The sequence below is a fragment of the Folsomia candida genome, unplaced genomic scaffold, assembly GCF_002217175.1.
Source record: "Folsomia candida strain VU population unplaced genomic scaffold, ASM221717v1 Fcan01_Sc004, whole genome shotgun sequence".
NCBI classification, from domain to species: domain Eukaryota; kingdom Metazoa; phylum Arthropoda; class Collembola; order Entomobryomorpha; family Isotomidae; genus Folsomia; species Folsomia candida.
Genome location: NW_019091196.1, coordinates 2,198,757 through 2,220,788, shown reverse-complemented (window position 1 = coordinate 2,220,788; position 22,032 = coordinate 2,198,757). Strand labels below are relative to the sequence as shown.

General features: G+C 38.4%; 4 protein-coding genes across 4 annotated transcripts in view; 3 read left to right on the top strand and 1 right to left on the bottom strand.

Annotated features, from left to right (window-relative positions):
- The window catches only part of LOC110848299 (aminopeptidase N), a 34,106-nt gene extending 32,369 nt beyond the window's left edge, over positions 1-1,737 (top strand). Inside the window, exons 9-12 of the mRNA XM_022095479.1 lie at positions 286-442; positions 798-879; positions 1,435-1,559; positions 1,649-1,737. Of these exons, the coding sequence (XP_021951171.1) occupies positions 286-442; positions 798-879; positions 1,435-1,559; positions 1,649-1,737 (453 nt within the window). The remainder of the gene's footprint in view (positions 1-285; positions 443-797; positions 880-1,434; positions 1,560-1,648) is intronic.
- Positions 1,738-6,859: 5,122 nt separating this feature from the next.
- On the top strand, positions 6,860-9,089 carry LOC118435245 (aminopeptidase N-like). Its single transcript, XM_035850955.1, has 5 exons — positions 6,860-6,907; positions 7,378-7,532; positions 7,978-8,062; positions 8,142-8,196; positions 8,965-9,089. The coding sequence occupies exons 1-5, from the start codon at positions 6,860-6,862 to the stop codon at positions 9,087-9,089; spliced, it is 468 nt and encodes a 155-aa protein (XP_035706848.1).
- A 4,672-nt stretch (positions 9,090-13,761) lies between these two features.
- LOC110849382 lies at positions 13,762-14,882 on the bottom strand. Its single transcript, XM_022096788.2, has 2 exons — positions 14,260-14,882; positions 13,762-14,187 (listed from the first exon to the last, which is right to left on the bottom strand). The coding sequence occupies exons 1-2, from the start codon at positions 14,770-14,772 to the stop codon at positions 14,155-14,157; spliced, it is 546 nt and encodes a 181-aa protein (XP_021952480.2). The 5' UTR covers positions 14,773-14,882; the 3' UTR covers positions 13,762-14,154.
- Positions 14,883-21,137: 6,255 nt separating this feature from the next.
- LOC110848095 (26S proteasome complex subunit SEM1) lies at positions 21,138-22,028 on the top strand. Its single transcript, XM_022095215.2, has 3 exons — positions 21,138-21,418; positions 21,671-21,767; positions 21,843-22,028. Exons 1-3 carry the CDS (start codon positions 21,289-21,291, stop codon positions 21,892-21,894), a joined length of 279 nt encoding a protein of 92 aa, XP_021950907.1. The 5' UTR covers positions 21,138-21,288; the 3' UTR covers positions 21,895-22,028.
- The last annotated feature ends 4 nt before the right edge of the window (positions 22,029-22,032 follow it).

The window sequence follows — 22,032 nt, the reverse complement described above, 5'->3', positions numbered from 1 at the left end:
AATTAGCTGTTTTTTTAATCGACTTGTTTGTAGTACCAACAATTAGGTTTAGATTACAATTTTAAAAGTAGCCTAAACGATCAGGAAGTAAACAGCGGCTTTTTAATTTTAGTCGTTCTAGACGTAGAGGGGGATTTCAGAAATCAAGGTCATTTCAATGTAGGTCGTGACCGAGTAAACTAGGTCAAAGGTCATAAAATATCATGTCTCAATGCACTCCGTTTCCGCTAGTTAATTATATCCGTTGGCAATGGTTATTTTTGTAAAAAAAATTTGTTAATCTAGGTTCACCCAGACTGGAAAATAAGTCAAAAGTTTGTAGCGGATTTAGTACAGAGTGTATTTTTATTGGACGTGCTGGACTCGTCTCATCCAATTTACATTCCTGTGGGACATCCGGACGAAATTTCAGAAATATTTGATGAAATTTCATACTCAAAGGGTAAAATTCAAAGCTAAACAATCATTGAGCATACGATTACCTTAAAGACTTTTTTGATAAATTTTAAAATTTTCTGGTAACTACGAAAAACATTTAGAAAACCAAAAATGAGCTGTTCACAAATGATATGACAATTAAAAAATACATTTGTTATCAAATAATTCATGGTGCAAAGTTGGAAAATTTTGGAAAAATCAACGAAGAGCTCTTTACGATTTTTATTAATAATTCTAATTAGTTGGTATACTCGGAAAAATTGCAAAATGCAAAAAGAGTCTCAAATTCAAATGACCAAACTGTAGTGTAGTGCATAAATAAATATTTGCATATTTAACTGTTCGGACAATCATTCTAGGTGCGTCTATCATTCGAATGATGAACCATTTCCTCACAGAAGACACGCTTCGAACGGGCTTGACAAGCTACCTCAAAAAATGGTAAAATATTACTATTTTTATGTTACGTACAACTTTACACAGCATTTAACCAAGGGATAAAAACAGTGTGTGTGGTGTGACAAAATTAATGTCAGATTGTTTTTGTTCGTCTAAAACCTGTTAAAATTGACCCAGCTGACGGGCAAGGTATGCTACCCCGGGGTTTTGGGGGATTTTGAGGGTTTTGGTGGATTTTGGGGTAGCAAAAATGAGCAATACCCCTGGGTAGTCGGGGTTATTTAATTTTATAAGGTATGAATAACAGGGCTTTTTAATAATTCTACAATTGATACGTTATTAAAATTAAATTAAGAAGCAGCTTTATTGCGAAATTTCTGAAAAAAGCAGACTGTTTTCACAACTTAATACATGAGGTCATGACTCAGGTTACCCTCAAAACCCCGACTACCCGCAAAACCCCATGGAATATGAAATATACTAGGGGAAGGCACTTAGGTCTTTTATGAATTAGTACGACGATATGTTACGATCTTAAAAAGGGCTGCCACCCTTTCCTTAATAAAATAATGTGACTACTTACTGTATTTTTTTGAGGAAATATAACAACACGGTTCAAGACGATTTATGGGAGTCTCTGACTGAGGCAGCTCATCGCCAAGCAAGTTTAGATCCAGCAATTACTGCTAAAGAGATCATGGACACGTGGACGTTACAAAAGGGTTCGCGTTTATTATTGTTCACTCTTCATGAATCATGATGACCAGTACTGAATCAGTACTACTGATTAAGAGTTGCCAATTGTGCCCAGGTTTTCCTGTCGTCCACGTTGAACGGAATTATGACACGAATGAGCCAACTGCAACCTTCACTCAGGTTCACTTTCAAAATTCTTATTAATATTAATAAACCCTTACAATCTATTGTTCATCCGAGAAAAATGTGACCTTCGCCGAGCGAAATTTCTCTAGAAGGTTACCTGGCAGCTATTTTAGTTTTAAGGAATGTCTTAGAAACTTTTGAATTTTGACACTGTCATTGATAAAATAATAAAAATAGACAAATTCCGCCAGATAACCCTTTAAAAATTTTTAGTGCCACATTTTTTCGAATGAACAGTAATATAAAGAAGTAGCGTCAGCCCAATTCAAAATCTTTTAAAATGACAATTATGTATTTTTTTACCTTTGACCCCGTTCACCGCTCCCCGTTGTCCCTGGTGATAAGGTCAAATCCATTAGCTGGGCTAAAATTCCTTTAAAATGACACCCTATATGATAATTATGTATTATTTGACCTTTGACCTCGATCTAACGGTCATGAGGTCAGAAATATCGACGGGTCTGAATTCGTGGTGAAATTTCCTTTAAAATGACACCCCATTTGAAAATTTAGGTTAAATTGACTTTCGGTCCACACCCCGGGGTGTTGACCGATTGACCCAATTTTCGAACTCGACCGAGAACTAAAAATTAGAAACACAATAGAGGAGACGGCACTTGATTATGTTGACTCGTTCTGGAGATATCCTGCTTACAGACGGACGGACAGACAAAACCATCACAATAAGTAGCTGACGCTACTTAACCGATTTTCTCACTAACAAACAATAGGACGCAAACCGTGCTCAACCCAGATTATTTTACGACGCTACTAGTTTGATTGAGAAACTCTTTTCAGCCCGGCACTTGCGAATAATTATGAATATGTAGTTCATCAAGTTTTGGGGGCCTCAAGCCCGCGAAACGCTCGGTAACCTAGCGGAATCTGGGCCATACATACGCCAGCCGTGGCACATTTACTCGAACCTGCGGCGCCTAAAACTTGCCGAATTTTTCGCATCTGCGCAAGTCCAACACACTAAATGTTGCTTCTAAACTCTGTTTCACGATATCTGAGTTCATCACAATTAGCCGAATTATTTTATTATTTGATACCAGTGATGTTTATTTTGGTGTTTAAATTATTCAATTTCGTGTGATTTTACGCTAAAATAAAAATAACTGGTGTAAAATAATAAACTAATTCGGCTCATTCGGCTAATCGTCGTTGAAGCTGCCAAAGGAGCTAAATCCATTTTATGTTAAATGCCAAAGGAGCCTTCTCAATGTTAAGTTAGGTAGATTAGGCTCGTTTGGCATTTAACACAAAATGGATTTAGCTCCTTTGGCAGCTTCAACGACGTAATGTACTCCATGTGATGAACTCAGATAGCGTGAAACGGAGTTTAAAAAATTCCTCTTTCAAACTAACACTACCAAAAAATAATCTGAGTTGAACATGGTTTGCGTTCCAATTTTGCAGGCAAAATTTCGATTGATTAAGAATGAATCACTCCCTCAAGGAGAGTATTCTACGTACAAATGGTGGATCCCTGTCTCCTACGCGTCCATAAATTTTAACACCGATTTCTCCCGTACGAAGCCATTTTTCTGGATCAAGCCATCCGACAAGGCTGTGACCAAGCCGATAATCGCGAATGAACAGGATTGGCTGATTGTGAACGTACAAGAGACCGGGTTTTACAGGGTGAACTACGACCTTAAAAATTGGGCCATGCTTATCAACCAGTTGAGATTGAATGCTTCAGCGATCCATCCAATTAACCGGGGACAACTCATGTATTAATTAATTTTTTAAGGTTCCATTGTATGCGAGTTTTGAATTTTTCAGTCTCAGCTTTCCCTTCGAAAAGGGAAAGTTGAGACATAAGTAAAAATTCAAACTCACAACCCGCATGTAATGGAACCTTAATTAATTAGATAAGTAAACTCTGTTTCAAGTTACTTGAGTTCCCCGCCTTGAGTACATTACATTATATTAGCCGAATGAGCCGAATTATTTTATTGTTTGACACCACTTATTTTTATTTTGGTGTTAAAATCATACGAAATTGAATAATTTAAACGCCAAAATGAAAATAACAGGTGTCAAATAATAAAATAATTCGGATCGTTCGGGTAATGTACTCCATGTGACCAAATCAAGTAACGTGAAACGGAGTTTAGTTTGTTCAATGATTTAATACCAACTTTTAACTGAAATTTAGGGATGATGCATTGAACTTGGCTAAAGCATCCCTACTCCCGTACGACTTGGCGCTTGAAGTGACTCAGTACTTGAAGAATGAAGAAGAATATTTACCGTAATAGGATAAAAATTTGAATTAAGTCTGGTCTAAATATCTAATTAGCAATGATAAATAACGTTATCATTAAACATATTCAGGTGGGAATGTTTCTTTACCCAGTTCCACTTCATTTCTACAATGATGAGCAAATCTTCCTCTTATGGGACGTTCAAGGTCAGTCTAAAATATTTACAAACAATGGGGAGATGTAAGGTGATTATCTCCGATTTTGGTTGGACTAATTTAAAATTTTTCTCGCTTCGAAATAAACGGACAATTGCATTTTTCAGAATGCAAAGTTTTCTCCCGTGATGGGATTTAAAAATCAGAAGTTTTCAAAACCCTGTAACTTTTCGAATCTTAACCCTATCTCAAAAATTAAGCATAATTCCTTCTCAGTATTATTATTTTGCAATTATAAAAATTCATTAAAAAAATTTGACTTTCAAGGCATTAACATTTCTTGCAAAATGCAAAACTGCAAAATCTTCTTTCTTTTAAAAATTCAAAAAGTTAAAATTCGAAAATTTACTGCCTTTAAAAAAACTGATATTGGCTGATATTTTTAAAATTTTGTCCCTCCAAGGGACAAAATATGCGCATTATGAAAAACGCAAAAATATAGGTGAGTTTACTTCTGAGCGTGAACAATTTCAAATTAGTCTGGTCAAAAATCCGAGATTACCACCTTACACCTCCTCATTATTAATGCGTAGACAATTACATCATGGAATTATGAGTGAATATTTTAAGTAATACCTCAAGGTGACAATTTCGAAAAAAATATTTTCAGAAATACATTCAAAATTTGGTGCATAAAGAGTACACTCGTCTCGGTTATGGGCAAAACGAAGCAGATCCACTACCCAGGCGTCTGCACAGAACGAACGTGGTCACTTGGGCATGCAAGGTTGGGCATGAAGGATGTTTGGCATCCACCACGACACTTTTTAGCGAGTGGATGAATTCCTCTTCACCAAATATGGACAATCCGTAATAATAATAAAATAAAATATACACTCAAAATAAGGTAGTAATGAATCATTACCATGCGGAATGACTATGTGACTCTACCACGTCGGTTACGATTTGTCGTAGAAATTGTAATAATAAGTTCAGGGAAATTCAAATTCACTACCAATTATTAAGGGAGTGAATACCAGTATGTATTATATTTGAATTTCCCTGAACTTATTATTACCATTTCTACGACAAATCGTAACCGACGTGGTAGAGCCACATAGTCATTCCGCATGGTAATGATTCATTACTACCTTATTAGAGAGTTGGAGATTTTTTGTACTTTTACTTGTACTGTACTGTGACTACAGTACAATACAAAAATTAGTACAAAAATCAAAAGACCTGGAGAATTTCATTATTTTGTACTCTGAAAAAATTGTATTGTAAAACTCCGCGAAATAGATGAGTCAAAAATTGAGACAAATCAACTCATGATATACAAAATGAGAATCCCTCCAACATGTGCGTTTAAAACGATCAAACCAAAAAGTCGAAATTTTTTACCCTTGACCTCGATTAAAACGGTCACCAGGCTGATATAAGCCGAAATGATAGTAATTTCTGAACTCCTCGCTTCAAAGTGAACTACGTCTGCAACGGTTGAAATAAAATATTAACATTTTTGACCTTTGACCTCGTGAACATGGTCACGGGGTCTTCATACGTTAAAGCTATGCAGATTTCTTAAATTCTCGCCTTAATACACGTCTAAAACAGTCGACACTTAAATTGCGACCTTTGACCTCGTCCTTTCGGTCATTGGTTGGTCGTAGGTCAAAAGTATTGACGACTATAAATTCTTGGTGAAATTTCCTTTAAAATGATACCGCATATGAAAATTAAGGTACAATTTTGCGTTTACTTCACGCCAGGGTGACCTTGACCTTGACCACAGGGAGCCCATCTTCGAACTCGACCTAGGGTCAAAAATTAGAAGCAAAATGGCGAAAACGGCGTCTGATTACATTGAGGCGTTCTAGAGATATCCTAGTTGCCAACCCTTGATTTTTCCACAGTAGTACAAATTGAGCCCGTGTTTCAATTTGTCTACTGTAGACTGTAGAATTAGTACAAAAAGCTGATGACGTCATCATCTAGAGTCTACAGTACAGTCTACAGTCAGAGTACAAGGAATCTCCAACTCTCTATTTTGAGTGTACCGTTTCAAACGAAGTGTAGCAAAGGGGTGAAGCGACACGGTCACGCACGTCAAAATCATATCGATTTTTGAAATCTCCACCCAAAACTACGTCTAAAACGATGAACACAAAAAATTCGACATATTTGACCATTTATATCATCATCACCTTGGCGATGTGACCGTATATATGACCTGCAACGCCCATCTCCGAACTCATCCGTACTTTAAAAATTAGAATCACTTTGGCGAAAACCGAATGTCGAAATTCGAATCTGTTCTAAACTTATCGTGCATACAGACGGACGGACAAGACATTTCCATAAAGGGATTTCGCTTCACCTCTTAATAATAAAATACTATAAATGAAAATGCTGAGCTTAGTCCTTTCAATTGCTTTTGAATTTCAGAATTCCTACAAATCTGAGAGAGGTGACCTACTGCACCGCAATTAAGATGGGTGGAGAGAAGGAATGGGACTTTCTGTGGGAGAGATATCTGGATGGAAATGTTGCGTAAGACTGGTCATTTCTCAGCACTTGGAATAGATTTTAAAATTCTGGGCCACGAATTTATAGAGAAGGTCGTTTCCAATTTAAAAAAATGTATACTCCAGATTTTGACACTTTTTGAAGAAGGAGATCTCAAGTTTAAGAGCCTTCAGAAAAATTGAAACTCATCGTAACTACGTTAAAAATCTCACCGCCATTCCATCAATCAACTTGCTGAAAATGGGGTTGCAAACCATGTTCAGCCCAGATTATTTTTTGACCTTGTTAGTATGAAAGGCCAACTCTGTAGAAACAACATTTAGTGCGGCACTTGCGCTGATGCGGAAAATTACATAATTTTTGAACGCCACAAGTTCCAGAAAATGCGCAACTGCCGCTGCAAATAAGAGATTACGTGGGAAAACCGAGCGTTTCGTAAATTTGCGACGCCCAGAACTGACTGAATTTTTCGCATCTACAAGTGCCACAGTAAATGTTGTTTTTAAACCGTTGCTCTTTCAAAATAACATGGTAAAAAAATAATCTGGCTTGCGTCCCCGGAATTTGTTGTCCAGAATTTTAAAGTAAATTCTCAGAGTCGAGAAATTGATTTAAAATGTTTTGACTTTGTCAGTTATATACTCGTCGAGTCCCACGTTAAATTCAGATTTGTAACAATTATTCAATATTTTTTGTTCGGAGAAAGTTCGGAGAAAGCCACAATACTGATTTCCTTATCGTGTTCGAGAGAGATATAGATTCTGAACAGATACTTGACTTGGTCTATCACTGAAAATTCGGGAATTAGGAAGCAAGATACTCCACTTGTGCTCCGATCTGTGGCCGCCACTTCGGTTGGAGGCTACTTGACGTTTAACTTTGTCCGAGACAAATGGGCTAAACTGGAAAAATTGTGAGATTTATTGAAATTTGAGGTTCCATTGTGTGCAGGTTAAATTTTTGCGTCTCAACTTTCCCTTCTTCCATGGATTCAAGTAGATTTTGAAACCTGCCCATTTGCATGCTTTTTTACAAAATGAAGATTTTTATAGGGTCTAAAATCGATAATTTTTAGGCTTGAAAAGTCGGGGGGTTAGAACTTAGAATTTTTTCTGCAATGAGGAAATATTTAATTTTTTCTTATTATTTTTTATTTCTATTTTCTCATGGAAGAAAACAATCAAAATTCTAAACTAACTTTTCAAATCTAAAAATTATCGATTTTTAGAACCAATAAATTCTTCATTTTGTAGAAAAAACACACGGGAATGAACGGTTTCAAAATCCCGATTTGAATATATGTATGCAAGAATGGAAAGTTGCGGGACATAAATTTATAAATAATGCCCTCATTGCAGTCTGGGAGACATTTATCAACCTGCGCTGGTGCATATCGTGCAGGCTATTGCTGCCAGGCTCAATACGCGTTTCGAGCTTCATGAGGTTCGTTCTTCACACTAATTATCTAGTTTCCAAATATTTATGGAAAATATTTATTCAAAGTGGACATTGTTCATTTTAGATGCAACAACTTCGAGACCGGTATGACGGGGAGTTGGGGGCTGCTACGCGAGCGGGTACGTCTAGTGGAATTATTTGAGCCCGGTCAAGGGATAATGTAAACGTGGCTATAAATGTGGCCATGTATGCAGGATTTAGTCTACTTCTTATGCCTCGCTATTTTTAGAGTTATCCGCAATTGGGTTTGGTGTCCCATGCTTGAAACTCGTTTCTATAAAAAAAATTCGACATTATTAACGAGGTAAAGCTTAATAATACTTAAGAGAGGAAGGTGCCCTTACGAGTACAACCTATTTACTGTAGGTCAAATAGTTGCACTGGACACCAAATCCAAATTCATACAGCCCTAAAAGAGCGATGCACAAGGAGACTATATCCAGCACGTATGGCCATGGTTGTTGCTACCCAAAGTCTTCTAAAGGGTGTTGAATAAATTTTGTACTGCAAAGAAAATGCTTGTTTTTGAAAAGTGAAGGTATGACGAAACCCAACTTTTTCTGAGAGATACCTACCTTAGTAATTGGTCATTCCACAATGGACTTCAATCATGCCATCAACTCTTCGAGTTAGGCTCTGTGCAGCTATATATTAGTCGTCCATAAAACCCACATGTTACCACAACTTCCATATCACATTTCAGGATCCTAACTAATGATTGACCCGAGTTTTTTGCTGTTCCGTATCCTCTAGTTTGTTAATGTAATTTTTTTTATATAACTCAATTGCTACCTACCCATTAGTTAATACCAGTACGGAGTATACATGTATCTTACTCTACCGGATGTGTATTATAACAGTGAACTAATGAACGCACATACTTGCAGTTGACCAAGGAATTGAGACAACAATGATACAAATTCAGTGGATGGAGGAAAAGCTCTCTACGGTAGCAACCTGGATGGAGAAAGCCATCCAAGAAAGTTCGAATAGGGGAAAATTTAAGTTGTAAAATAGTTGAATATGAAGTGTACTTTTTCGAAGGGTGAAGAGTTTTCGGTCGCCCGTGTTTAGTGGTAAACACTGGTATTTGCCAGACCAAGCTATAGTCAGCGATATTCACACTAGTCTAAATGGTATCGAATTATTTGTGCTAGTCACCTCATTTGCACATTTTGACGCATTCGCAAGAGACAGCTTTTATTCAATATGTAAGCCCGTATCACCCAAAATGGGCATAGCGGTATTTATGCAAATGAGGTGACACGCCTAAGTAAGAGGATAGTAGTATGAATACTCTCGTTCCACGCAAGATTGAAGTTTTACAGAAATTGAGAATCCTGAGAAACTACCGCACTGCTAGTTTCAAATTCCAAGCTGACGGGGAAGTTCCCCGGGGGAACTTTGAGTGGTCTCAGAATTCTTAATTTCTGTAAAAGTTCAATCCTGCGTGGATGGAGAGTATGTACATTGCCCTTCAAAATTCTTCGCCCAACATTAAAATTGGTGAGATTACAAATTTGAAATTTGGCAAGGTTATAACCAATCGCATTTCTGGCAAGATAGGACACGAAATTTTAGAAAGTGATGACCAGGTCAAAGGTTATGAATTTTTGACCTCAAAAGCCAAAAGTGACCAACCTCAAGGATTTTTTTTCTTGGTATTTTTATTTTTATAAAGTTAGTACAACTCATTCTGAACATTTTGATATGCATACCGCCTCTGTGCCATTTTCTTAACGCCCACAATGATTTTTTGAAAAGTGCAGTTCTGAAAATTTTTAAAATTGCGCTTATGGGGGAAAATTTCAAAACTGCACTTTTCAAAAAATCCCTGTTGGCGTTACAAAAATTGCACAGAGGCGGTATGCATATCAAAATGTTCAGGATGAGTTGTATCAACTTTATAAAAATACAAATACCAGGGAAAAAAATCCTTGAGGTAGGTCAATTTTGGCATTTGAGGTCAAAAATTCATAACTTTTGACTTGGTCATCACTGTCCAAAATTTGGAGTCCTATCTTGTCTGAAATGCGATTGGTTATAACCCTGCAGAACTCCAAATTGCTATCTCACCAATTGAGACATCACTGTGCCAATGTTGGTCGAAGACTTTTGAAGTGCAGTGTACTTACATTTCTAAATGTACCTTGTATTGTATTATGCAAGGCACATTTATATTACTAAATATATGTACAAGTTGTATATTTAGTAGGTCTCTTTTGAATAAATATGTAATTCAGTATGTAGTATAAAAGCCGAAAATTGTAATTACCACATCAGTAAGTTCTATTAAAATTATTAAAAAGGACAACAAAGTTTGTTTTTTAACATGCCTTCGCAACTTCACGATTTTTGGGAAACGAACTGTTTATTAGCTCACCCTGCGTAGCATGAGAGCTATTGAATTCCTCATGTCCGTCCGTCCGTCCGTCCGTCTGTCTGTTAACGACCTTTTTGCATCAATTGATGCTAATTAAACAGCCCCTTGACCATTATTGGATACGTTAGGCGCACCATTGGTACTAAACAAACCGAATCAAATTTTTTAACAAGTTAATAGGACCATTGATATCTAACAATCGGGAAGACAAAATGATGCGAAATAATTGGAGGCAGGGACGCAAAACGCACCAATAATGCAGAATATCCGGGAGAAATGATCATACAATTTTGACATAAATTTTTAAAAATTATCGTTGAACCTTGGTAGATAATTCTGCACCAGTGATGCACAATTTTTGGACTCTTCTCGATGCATAATAATTATTGATCTATTTTGTTTAATTTTTCTGCACCATTGGTGCAACATTGCATAAAAATTATTGATCCACTTTGTTGGATTTTTCTGCACCTTTGGTGCATAATTGCAAATAATTATGTATCTATTTTGTTGCATTTTTCTGCACCTTTGGGGCAAGTAGTGGTCGCAACGGTTCTCGGTTCTCATAGAACCGAACCGGAACCGATGGCCCCGGTTCGGTTCCGGTTTATACTGAGAACCGAACCGAACCGAAACTTTTATTACCGGTTCGGTTCCGGTTCCAAGTCTTTGAGAACCGAACCGAACCGGCCGGTTCGGGGTGAACCGAACCTCATGCATAAATCAATTAGCGAAACTTTCCCGAATTTCCCGAACTACACCTCCTAGTTTCCAAATGAAACTTTTCACCCCTAAAGTTTCCAAAATGAAATTTCGACTTGGCTGCACCCTCAAAGTTTCCCAAGTGAAATTTTGTATTAGTTACACCCCCAACGTTTCCAGAATGTAATTTTAACTTGATGACAACCCCAACGTTTTCAAAATGAATTTTTGACTTGGTCACACCCCAAACGTTTCCAGAATGGAATTTTGACTTGGTTACACCCCAAAAGTTTTCAGAATGGAATTTTGACGTGGTTACACCCCCCAAAGTTTCCAAAATGGAATTTTGACTTGGTCTCACCCTCAAAGTTCCCGAAATGAAATTTTGACTTGGTCACACCCCTAACGTTTCCAAAATGAAATTTTGACTTGGTCACACCCCCAAAGTTCCCAAAATGGAATTTTGGCTGGGTTACACCCCCAACGTTTCCATAATGGAATTTTGACTTGGTTACACCCCCAACGTTTCCAAAATGAAATTTTGACTTGGTCTCACCCTCAAAGTTCCCGAAATGAAATTTTGACTTATTCACGGTCACACCCCCAAAGTTCCCCAAATGAAATTTTGACTTGGTTACACCCTCAAAGTTCCCGAAATGAAATTTTGACTTGGTCACACCCCCAACGTTTCCAGAATGGAATTTTGACTTGGTTACACCCCAAAAGTTTTCAGAATGGAATTTTGACGTGGTTACACCCCCCAAAGTTTCCAAAATGGAATTTTGACTTGGTCTCACCCTCAAAGTTCCCGAAATGAAATTTTGACTTGGTCACACCCCTAACGTTTCCAAAATGAAATTTTGACTTGGTCACACCCCCAAAGTTCCCAAAATGGAATTTTGGCTGGGTTACACCCCCAACGTTTCCATAATGGAATTTTGACTTGGTTACACCCCCAACGTTTCCAAAATGAAATTTTGACTTGGTCTCACCCTCAAAGTTCCCGAAATGAAATTTTGACTTATTCACGGTCACACCCCCAAAGTTCCCCAAATGAAATTTTGACTTGGTTACACCCTCAAAGTTCCCGAAATGAAATTTTGACTTGGTCACACCCCAAACGTTTCCAGAATGGAATTTTGACTTGGTTACACCCCAAAAGTTTTCAGAATGGAATTTTGACGTGGTTACACCCCCCAAAGTTTCCAAAATGGAATTTTGACTTGGTCTCACCCTCAAAGTTCCCGAAATGAAATTTTGACTTATTCACGGTCACACCCCCAACGTTTCCAAAATGAAATTTTGACTTGGTCACACCCCCAAAGTTCCCAAAACGGAATTTTGGCTGGGTTACACCCCCAACGTTTCCAAAATGGAATTTTGACTTGGTCACACCCCCAAAGTTTCCAAATTGGAATTTTGACTTGGTTACACCCCAAAGTTCCCCAAATGAAATTTTTACTTGGTTACACCCCAAAAGTTCCCAAAATGGAATTTTTACTTCGTTACACCCCCAAAGTTCCCAAAATGGAATTTTGACGTGGTTACATCCCAAACTTGGAATTGTTTTCTAACTTCAATAACTGGATTTGCCGTTGACATGCATTAGAATTTGCTTGTTTAAATATAGATAAGTTATTGACTTGTATGTGAAATTTCATCCAAAAAACGTCAATTAGAATTGTTTGTTGCTTATTGCATCTTGATAACACTACCGGTTTGATCCGAACCGCCGGTTCGATCACGGTTCTGGCCGGTTCCGGTTCGGTTCCAGTTAAAAAAAGTTCGGTTCTGTTTCGGTTCTTCAATTCCAGTTCTCGGTTCCAAACCGGTTCTTCCAAGAACCGAACCGAACCGAACCATTGAGACCACTAGGGGCAAGTTATAACCAAATCATTATTACAGGGTGAGCTACTTCTAACGTTACTACGGTTTATTAGCTCACCCTGCGAAGCATGAGAGCTATTGAATTCCTCTTGTCCGTCCGTCCGTCTGTCTGTGTGTTCACGAGTTTTTTGCATCAATTGATGCTAATTAATAATCCCCTTGACCATTATAGAATAAATTAGGCGCACCATTGGTATCGAACAATCCGTGGCGCAAATGGTGCGAATTAATTGTGCAAATGGATCGAGAAAGGACTACAATTTTGGAATAGGTAGCACCGTTCGTATTGAACAGTTGGTTATCCAAGCTGATGCGAAACAATTGGATGAGCATCAATTGATACTCACTAGAATGGATCAGGTTCATTTTTTAATAAATTAATAGCACCGTTGGTATCTAACAATCGGTAACACAAAATGATGCGAAACAATTGGGTTAATTGATGCAAAACGCACCAATGGTACAGAATAGCCGGGAGAATTTATTATATAATTTTGACACAAATTTTTTGAAATTTTATTTGACCCACCATGGTTAATCTCCAACAGTGGTGCAAAATACTTGGTCATCTTCCTCGTTTTTCTGCACCATTGATGCATAATTGCATAATAATTGAGGACGTGAATCGAAAAACAACTTGTAAACAAATTTAAATTTAGTGTAGTCATGCAATTTGCACCATGGATATCAAATACGGTACAGAAACTCTAAATTATTATAACTTTTCTTTAACATGGTTTAAAGTTTACTCGCATCTTTTTAAATAATCATACATTTACGAGGTAACAGGTGGAAATGATGTATGTAACGCAAGGACAAGCTTAAAAAATATAAATACTTGAACTTCCTCATGCGCGAGGCAAATTCCTGTAAAATTGGCGATACTCTGGCATAAGTAATGGGAGCATAGACATGAGGTCGTCATGTTTTTCTCTTGAAATAGGAATAGGATGATTGTATTTAACTACAAGAACAAAGGGAGCTAAACATTGACCGTTCCAATGCGGGCGACGACCAATTGGTCCACTGATATGAGGTTGTCTTATTATGTGCTCCGTCCAAAATCCAGGGGCGAAATGTTCTCTTGTAAGAATCAATGAATGAATCAATCAATGTAAGAATGTTCTCTTGTAAGAACCTGTGGCAATAGTATGCATGTTTCAAAAACTAGTAAATGTTACATAGTTTCGGATATAACAGGGCATGTTACCTTCTGCATATCACCACATATCATGACAAATTCAGGGTCATTCTGGCTTCGCAATTCGTCCTGAATAAGCTGATTTCTGGCAATAGCAGCGAAATCGAGATGTACACGCCTTGCGTCCACCGCCACATCAATCTGACGCACGTTATTATTTCTCCGAGCTATTTTAAGTTCCACATCAAGAATGTCACATTTTCGGCAAGTATCAGTGTACGTGTGTCCAATGGTCAAGTTACTATCCCGGAAACATCTTCTATAGACTTGTTCCTTTCTGTGGGCGTCGGCAATCATAGGATGCTTGATAACAAAATCGGCAAACATAGCATCCAAAGTTAGGACCGGCGACAAGTAGAATTGTCCAAGCTTTGCAGTGCAATAGTGATGCTCATATCTTGGGTATGTGTTAATGTGCGCCATAATTGCGCCATTAAGGGCGGCTGGATTAACTGTGTGGTTTGTATGGCGTCCCCTTCCATCGAACACACTGTTGTGACCACGCTCACATTTTTCCTGCATTGATTTTACAACTGCCTCTGAAATTTGGAAAGTATCTTGCCACGTCCTCTTGCAAACCGTTCGCCGTATTCCACCAATCTTTATGTGATATCTGTGTAACAGTTACATTATTGTCTTTCGTTATGAAATTAGGTAATTATTACCTGGCACCTTTGCACCTTGGGTGCAAAATTATAGTAGTTCAACAAAATAGATCAATAATAATTATTGATATATACAATTATTGTATATTACAGGGTGAGCTACTTCTAACGTTACTACGGTTTATTTGGCACGATTTTGATGGCGAGTCTGCCCAAAAAAGTCGTCATAATTTGACAAATAATTTTCTTGTAGATGTTTTAATTCTTTTTTTAAATAATTTTGTCCACCTTTTCGGGTTGACGCCTGTCTTAATCATTGAGCAGAGAGAAACACCCCCGTCGCGACCTCTCCACTCGCTCACCGCTCTTCGAAAGATGACGAATTCGTGGAGGGAGGCGAGGCTGGCGTCGAGAACGTTAAGGATGACGACCTCGCGCAGAACAACGCCGATCTCGGCGTCACCTTCGAACAAAATCTTCCCCACAATACGGGTCGTCAGCGCCTGATCGCCCGCTTTGATTTCCCACAGAAGCCCGTTCTGAATTTGCGGCATTCAGTGGCGGTAGAAGTAGAGGGAGGGCATACGGGGACATTAGCATTGTACGATTGGAGGAAGAGGGACTTATTAACATGGACAAGATATGATTTTGCCTAATTTCTGGGGGAAGAGTCCCCCTTCCTTCCGCCGCCAATGCCAATCATCATCAATTCACATTTGAAATTAAAATTCCTAAGATACCAACAACTACAACTTTCCTCATCCAACGACTCAGTATCACAGTACAACGTGGCAACGTAGCGTCAATCTTAGGAACCCTCCCAAAAGGGGATAAACTTAACGAAATTTATTACATTTAAAAGTACTATGAATTTTAATTATATTGTGAATTTGTGTTTATATCATCCTATTTGTACTTTGTACTTACTGACTACAAGTGATTAGTAATAATAAACAACAAATCCTAGATACCAACAAAACCCGACAATAATCGTGCCTCAAGATTATTCAAATTTTTCAACCACAATTTCGACAAAATTTCGACCCTAAAACAAAATTCCTTCCATCCCATTTCGCCACCATGTCGAAACTCGTCCTCCACTCGAAAGGCCCTCCACAACCTACTCCACCTCACCACCCGCATCCCGCTCCCGCCCCCACGGCCAAAGTCGCTCCACTCCTGACCCCGCCAAAGACAAAATCGGGCCGCACCTCGCTCAGTTCCGGGTCCTCGCTCAACTGGTCGATCACTCCGACGCGCTCGGTTCGCGGCGGGGGTCGCACGAGCACGTCGCAATCGTCCCTGCTCTCCGCGGCAGGAAAATCCATCCTGAAAAAATCCGCGTCGGCATCCTCCCTTGTGAAAAAGGGGAAGAAAACCGGAACTTCCGGAAATCCCGCCCCGCCCATCGTCACGATAAATCGGCACCATCATCATGCCCCGCACACTTTGCTACCGGAAGTCGCCGCTTTTGAGGATGCGCCAGAAATCGCGCACCTAAAATTGATGCGGTCCCGAGTCGTGGGCAGTGGACAGAGCGGGAGAAGTGGGGACCGATCGGGGGATGCGTCCTTGTAAGATGAGAAATTAGTAATTAATTAGTTAATTATGAATTAATTAACGGATTGATTAATTAATTAGTGACGCGACCATTGCGACGGATCAAGGTCAAGGCGACGGAAGTGAGAAGAAGTTTTTCACCTGTTTTGCCAAAAATAAGTGCTGTGTTTGGATGTCTGGCTTGTTTCGGGGCTGGTTCACTCCGCCGTATGACGAGTTGGATGATCTGGATCCGTAATTAAGAGTTTAATTAATTGAGCTATTAAGTTAATTAACGTGTGTAGGACTTGATTATTCATTTCATTATCAAAATCAGCACATTTTTAAGCATTTTTCACCTCTGGGAACTTATTTTAAAATTCTGAACGACAAATTTGTAGAGCTGCAGTCGTTCCAAATTTTTCAAAAATATACACTCCAGATTTTGACCCTTTTTGAAGGAGGAGATCTCAAGTTTAGGAAGCCTTCAGAAAAATTGGACCTCGTCGAAACTGGCTCAAAAAACTCAACGCCATTCCATCAATCAACTCACTGACTGCAAATTTGTCGTCCAGAATTTTAAAATAAATTCCCAGAGGGGAGAAATGATTAAAAATGTGCTGATTTTGATTACGAGTCAGCGAGTCCTACGTTAACTTATTTAATTAACTTTCAAATTTAATGGTCAATTTAATTTCTTTTGCCAGCGTCCGCGCCCGCACGAGACACTCACTCGATTTCATCCAACGCCTTGCGCAACGTTCCAATTCCTACGATTTGATAAGTCCGGGAGGACAATCGAATAAGACGCCCTCAAAGTTCGCCACCGTTTCGAAAACTGCGTATGCCCTCACCTCCAAAAAACAGCAAAAATCTGCGGCCCCAGTTCCGCCCAAAGTGATCGATCCGAACAGCCCCCAGTCGCTCAAAGCGTCAGCCTACAAGTCAATCCACACTGGGCTTTCGCTCCTTCACGATGTCCACCACCGGTACAAACAGGTCAGGGTAATAGAAAACTGGTATTAAATCATTACCCGCCGGAGTACGTACGTACATTTTTGTGTGTTAGAAATATGGTATAGTCACGCACGCAACTATTAATTTCTCGGTTTTAAAGATGCTTCGTACCGCTTGGTATTAAAATTATACCAGTCCGTAAAAATTTACTACTACCGATATAGTAAAACTTTAATACGGAGCTATTACTACATAGAATTGCTTATCAATGCCACATAAGTTAGAGTCATATGTGACCACCGCTTGGTATTATTTTAATACTGGAATTCTTAGAGGGTAATTGCACGGTAATAACGAGCATTACCGGTTAGTAATGTTGTAGAAATTAAAAATTTATCAGTCAGAAACAAACTACAGATCTACCAATCAGGAGTAGGAAGTTATTATTATCAAATCAATACCAGTTCAGAATATATACGTGACTCTATCAGATATTTAATAACATTATATTTTTTCGCAATTTCGCAAAAAAAATCGCTAAAACTTCGCATTTTCCTTCCTCCCCAGATCATCTTACTCTTGACCTTCTCCCGGTACGCGGAACAACCCTTGGACGAGGTCGAATTGGAATTATCCCGTTCTCGGACCGTGCTAGGTTCATACATTTGGCTGGCGACCTATATTTTGGAACAAGTAGCGGAAATTTTTCAAAATTTATGTTCCCAGATTTTTTCAAAATTTTTTTTCCCCAGGTTCAATACGACAATGACGTAATTTATTCCGGATATCCGGCCGGCGACGTGGAGGAAGTTGTCCATAACTTGGAAAAGATTGTGAGTCAGAGTGTCGCCACGTGGGAGGCGTGCGTGCGGACGGTCGACATGGTGGAAGTGATTCATGAAACCGTCGCCAACGTTTTTACCGCCCTTGTCGTCAAGTTTGTGGGAAAAGAGGAGGACAAAGAGGTCAAGAAGGCGAGGCATATTCGAGTTCATTCGTAAGTGGGGGATGAATTCGAGAAATTTTGAAACTATTTTTGAAAATAGTTTCAGAATAATGGAATCGTGGGGTAGATTTCTGCTTTATTTCCGGGAGAACGAGGGGAAGAAACTGCTTGAAAATTCCCTGAAACTTCATGATTTCATAAAAATTTCTCGAAAATTTGCGGAAACGTTCAAAATTTCTTAAAAATTTTCCTAAATTCCTAAAAATCCACTTTATTTCGCCCAGAAATTATCAACGCCGCGAATGCTCGAAAATTCCCCAAAACTTTCCAACTTTCCTTTGTTAAAATTCCTAGACAACTCCCAGATACGTTTAAAATTTCCGAAAAATGTTCCAAAATTTCCTAAAAATCCACTCTATTTTTCTCAGAAATTATCAACGCCGCGCCGCCCAGTTGGAAAAAATGAAGGCAGAGTACGACACCCGTCCGACTGGGGTGGGTCACACCTGGGCGAAATTCAGCCTCGCCCCCCTCCGCATCCTCTATAAAGACGGGAACAAGGCGGAAAGTTGGCGTGGATTTGAGATGTTGGCACAAGTCAAGAAATTCGCCCTGCTCAAGATGCTCTTGACCGATGCGAGCAAAATCTTGAGTAAGAATTTTTCGAATCACTGATATCAATAATTTTGAAAAACTCGAACCGATTGACAACGTCTTTGGGTACAAAAATTGTTGGTTTTTGGATACAAATTTTGTCTAAATGTTGAAAATTGCTGGATAATTGGAAATACTGTTAGAAATTTTGCCACATTTTATCAAAATTTATTTCATACCAAGCGATCCCAATCAAACGGCTTACTTTGCAGTGCAAATGAAATATAGCAAACGAAACACTGAGCAAAAGTAGTCAATTCCTAACTTGCGCCATAGTTAAACTATAATAATAAAATTGGCGCAAGTTGGTATTAACCAATGCAGAATAAAGACATCATTATTTCTTTCCAGCGATTGTCCTCGAGCAGTTAGAGATGGTCGGAAAAGTGCTAAAATGTGGGGAAGAAGGTACCCCAATAGCTGGCCTTCTTAAAGCCAAGAACGCCCCAATCTCCACCTTCGAACAGGGCGTGGTCGACATGCAACACTATTTGGAACAGTTTGGCGAAGGCGGAAAATGGAGTCAGGCTGAAATTAAGGAATTTTTAGAAGGTTTTTCTCTCTTATCAATTTTTTCCCTTATCGATTTTATTAACAAATACTTTTCATAATTAAAGTTGAAAAGATCACGATTGACAACCTTGACCTTTTGACCCTGGGAACTGCCACGCTTCGCACCCTGCTTCACGATGCACGTCACATTGTCCACGTTTGCTACGAATTAACGCGAGAACTCGACTATATGGAGTGTCGCCAAATGGCCGTTTATGAAGATGTCGTCAAGCATCATCCGTCTTTTGGTGAAAATAAGGCCGGCGATGTAACCATTAGTAAAAATAAAACCAAAAGAAATTCTACCCGGTCGGATACCGTGAGTATTGCGGCGAGTCAGGTAAAAAATAAACCTCAAACCGGAAGTGAGAAACAGATTTCATTTTATATGAATAGAATTCCGTTTCTTGCGGGTCTGCCATATTTTTTTGCACTGCAAAGCAAGAAACACAAGAAATGATAGGTGCCAGAAACTGAGAGAAAGATCCAGAAATAAGCGCCACCAAGCCACGCGCCGTATGAAATATAGCGACGGGGCGTAGTTTCTTGCGCTTTGAATTTCTTGCAGGTCAAAATATCTGTAAGAAACCTTCCTTGTACTTATTTCTTGCAATTGGTTACTTGCACCCGAAGCACTGGAGAAAATGGGTCAACAATTTCGCCAAGTTTTTCAATTTTGTGTCAATTATCCAGAAATTTGCAACATTCTCATAATTTTTTGACAGAATTTCAATAATTCGTTTCTTGCGGGTTTGCTATATTTTTTGTACTGCAAAGGGACGTAGTTTCTTGCGCCTTGCATTTCTTAAAGGTCAAAATATTTAGCTGCAAGGAACCACTTTCGTACCGTTATTTCTTGAATAAGTGGTTATTTTTCCACCCGAATCACTGTTTATTATAAACCTTTTGCGAATTTTACTCTCTTACCAGACGACCGTCAACACTGTAATAACGACCAATCAGGCGCAGAATAATAAGAGAAAGAAAAGGTCCGCGTTTGACATCGAGGAGAGAAATTTGGACCAAAAAGATGTCGAGACCCAATTTGACCGCAGTATTTATCAAGATATTATTAAAGAACTGCCCGTTTTCATAAACAATTTGAGCATCGCGTTAACCCTGCAGTAAGATAAGCAGTGTAGTAATTAATTGTAGTTAATTTAATTTATACAGAAATTCGAAATTAATTAGTTTCAATCGTTTTTTATTAATAGAGAAGCAGAAGCCGTCTTTTCAGAAAGTTCCCACGCCATGTTGTCGACACAAGTGCATGTTTAGACTAAATTTTAGAAAATTATTAACTGCATTATATTTTAAATTGTGATTATTATTATTTTAATTCCAATTAAAAATTATAATCAGAATTTACCCAATTTAAATTTATTTAAATCAAGAAAACCCTATAATTTTCGAATTTATGCCGTCCTCACAGCCCCCAAACCTATTCTGATAAGCTAAATTAAATCAAATTATCTGAGGATAACATGCTCTTCTGTTCAAAATTTAGACCCGCTACGACAAACCGTTCCAACTTTGTCACCCATTTTCGCCACAATTTCGCAAATTCATGCCGAAAGATGAAAGCGCTGCGAGGGAAAGTTCAAATTTCTCCATTTAACTCTCAACAGCAGTCTAAATCCTGCCCGCCCCTGGTGAACGAGCCAACCTCAAAATCCGCTCTGTCAGTGCAACTCTCATTCTTCATTTCACAACAAAAATTTTCAACTTTTCTCAAAAATTTGTAATTCGTTCGTCAATTTAATTTCAAAAAGTGAAAATTTTGAAATGTCCACCACCACAAATACCTCTTCAACTGGGGGGACGACAGGGAGCGGTTCGACTGAGGTGAAACCAGCCAAAGTTGATTTAGGCTTGTTGGAAGAGGACGATGAATTTGAAGAATTTCCATCGGACGGTAAGAAATGAAGTAGTTTTTATTTAATTGAGTAAAGATAAGTGAAGATAAGACCGTATCGTACGCACTGTTGTGTTGATTGATAAGCCAAATTGTATAAAAATTGCAACAAGTTTGAAATTACCTGAAGATAACTTTTTTGCGACTTTGAAACTTAAGCAGTTTTTTAATTGTAGATTGAATTGAATGTATTATTTAGTGACTTAATTATCGATACACTAATTAACTACTCTTTTCTTTTCCCTTATTCAGACTACAACAAGAACGGCGAAGACGAGGAAGAAGTCAAAGTATGGGAGGATAATTGGGACGACGACAATATCGAGGATGATTTTAGCTGTCAACTCAAGTAAATTAATCGAATTTAAATTGTAATCGCAATCGTGAAACATCAATTTAACCCACATTTTTACCTTATCTTCAGGGCCGAGCTAGAAAAACAAGGATTTCTTGACAAGGATGGAACCGGCAAGTGAAGGAATTGTCCCCGTTTCTCGTAGGATTTTATATTACTTTCATTCATTATTGATAAACTCCGGAAATTAATATTAATACATTCATCATTTTTACATTCGTCAAAAAATAAACTTCTTGAAATTATGATTAAGTATTTC

Excerpts from the sequence above, each read along its gene's own strand:
- LOC118435245 (XM_035850955.1), top strand. The coding sequence starts at position 6,860 with ATGGGGTTGCAAACCATGTTCAGCCCAGATTATTTTTTGACCTTGTTA. Across the intron at positions 8,063-8,141 it reads CGCGTTTCGAGCTTCATGAG|ATGCAACAACTTCGAGACCG; the intron begins GTTCGTTCTTCA and ends TGTTCATTTTAG. Across the intron at positions 8,197-8,964 it reads GGGGGCTGCTACGCGAGCGG|TTGACCAAGGAATTGAGACA; the intron begins GTACGTCTAGTG and ends ACATACTTGCAG.
- LOC110849382 (XM_022096788.2), bottom strand. The coding sequence starts at position 14,772 with ATGCAGGAAAAATGTGAGCGTGGTCACAACAGTGTGTTCGATGGAAGG. Across the intron at positions 14,188-14,259 it reads TATGTGGTGATATGCAGAAG|GTTCTTACAAGAGAACATTC; the intron begins GTAACATGCCCT and ends CTATTGCCACAG.
- LOC110848095 (XM_022095215.2), top strand. The coding sequence starts at position 21,289 with ATGTCCACCACCACAAATACCTCTTCAACTGGGGGGACGACAGGGAGC. Across the intron at positions 21,419-21,670 it reads TGAAGAATTTCCATCGGACG|ACTACAACAAGAACGGCGAA; the intron begins GTAAGAAATGAA and ends TCCCTTATTCAG. Across the intron at positions 21,768-21,842 it reads GATTTTAGCTGTCAACTCAA|GGCCGAGCTAGAAAAACAAG; the intron begins GTAAATTAATCG and ends CCTTATCTTCAG.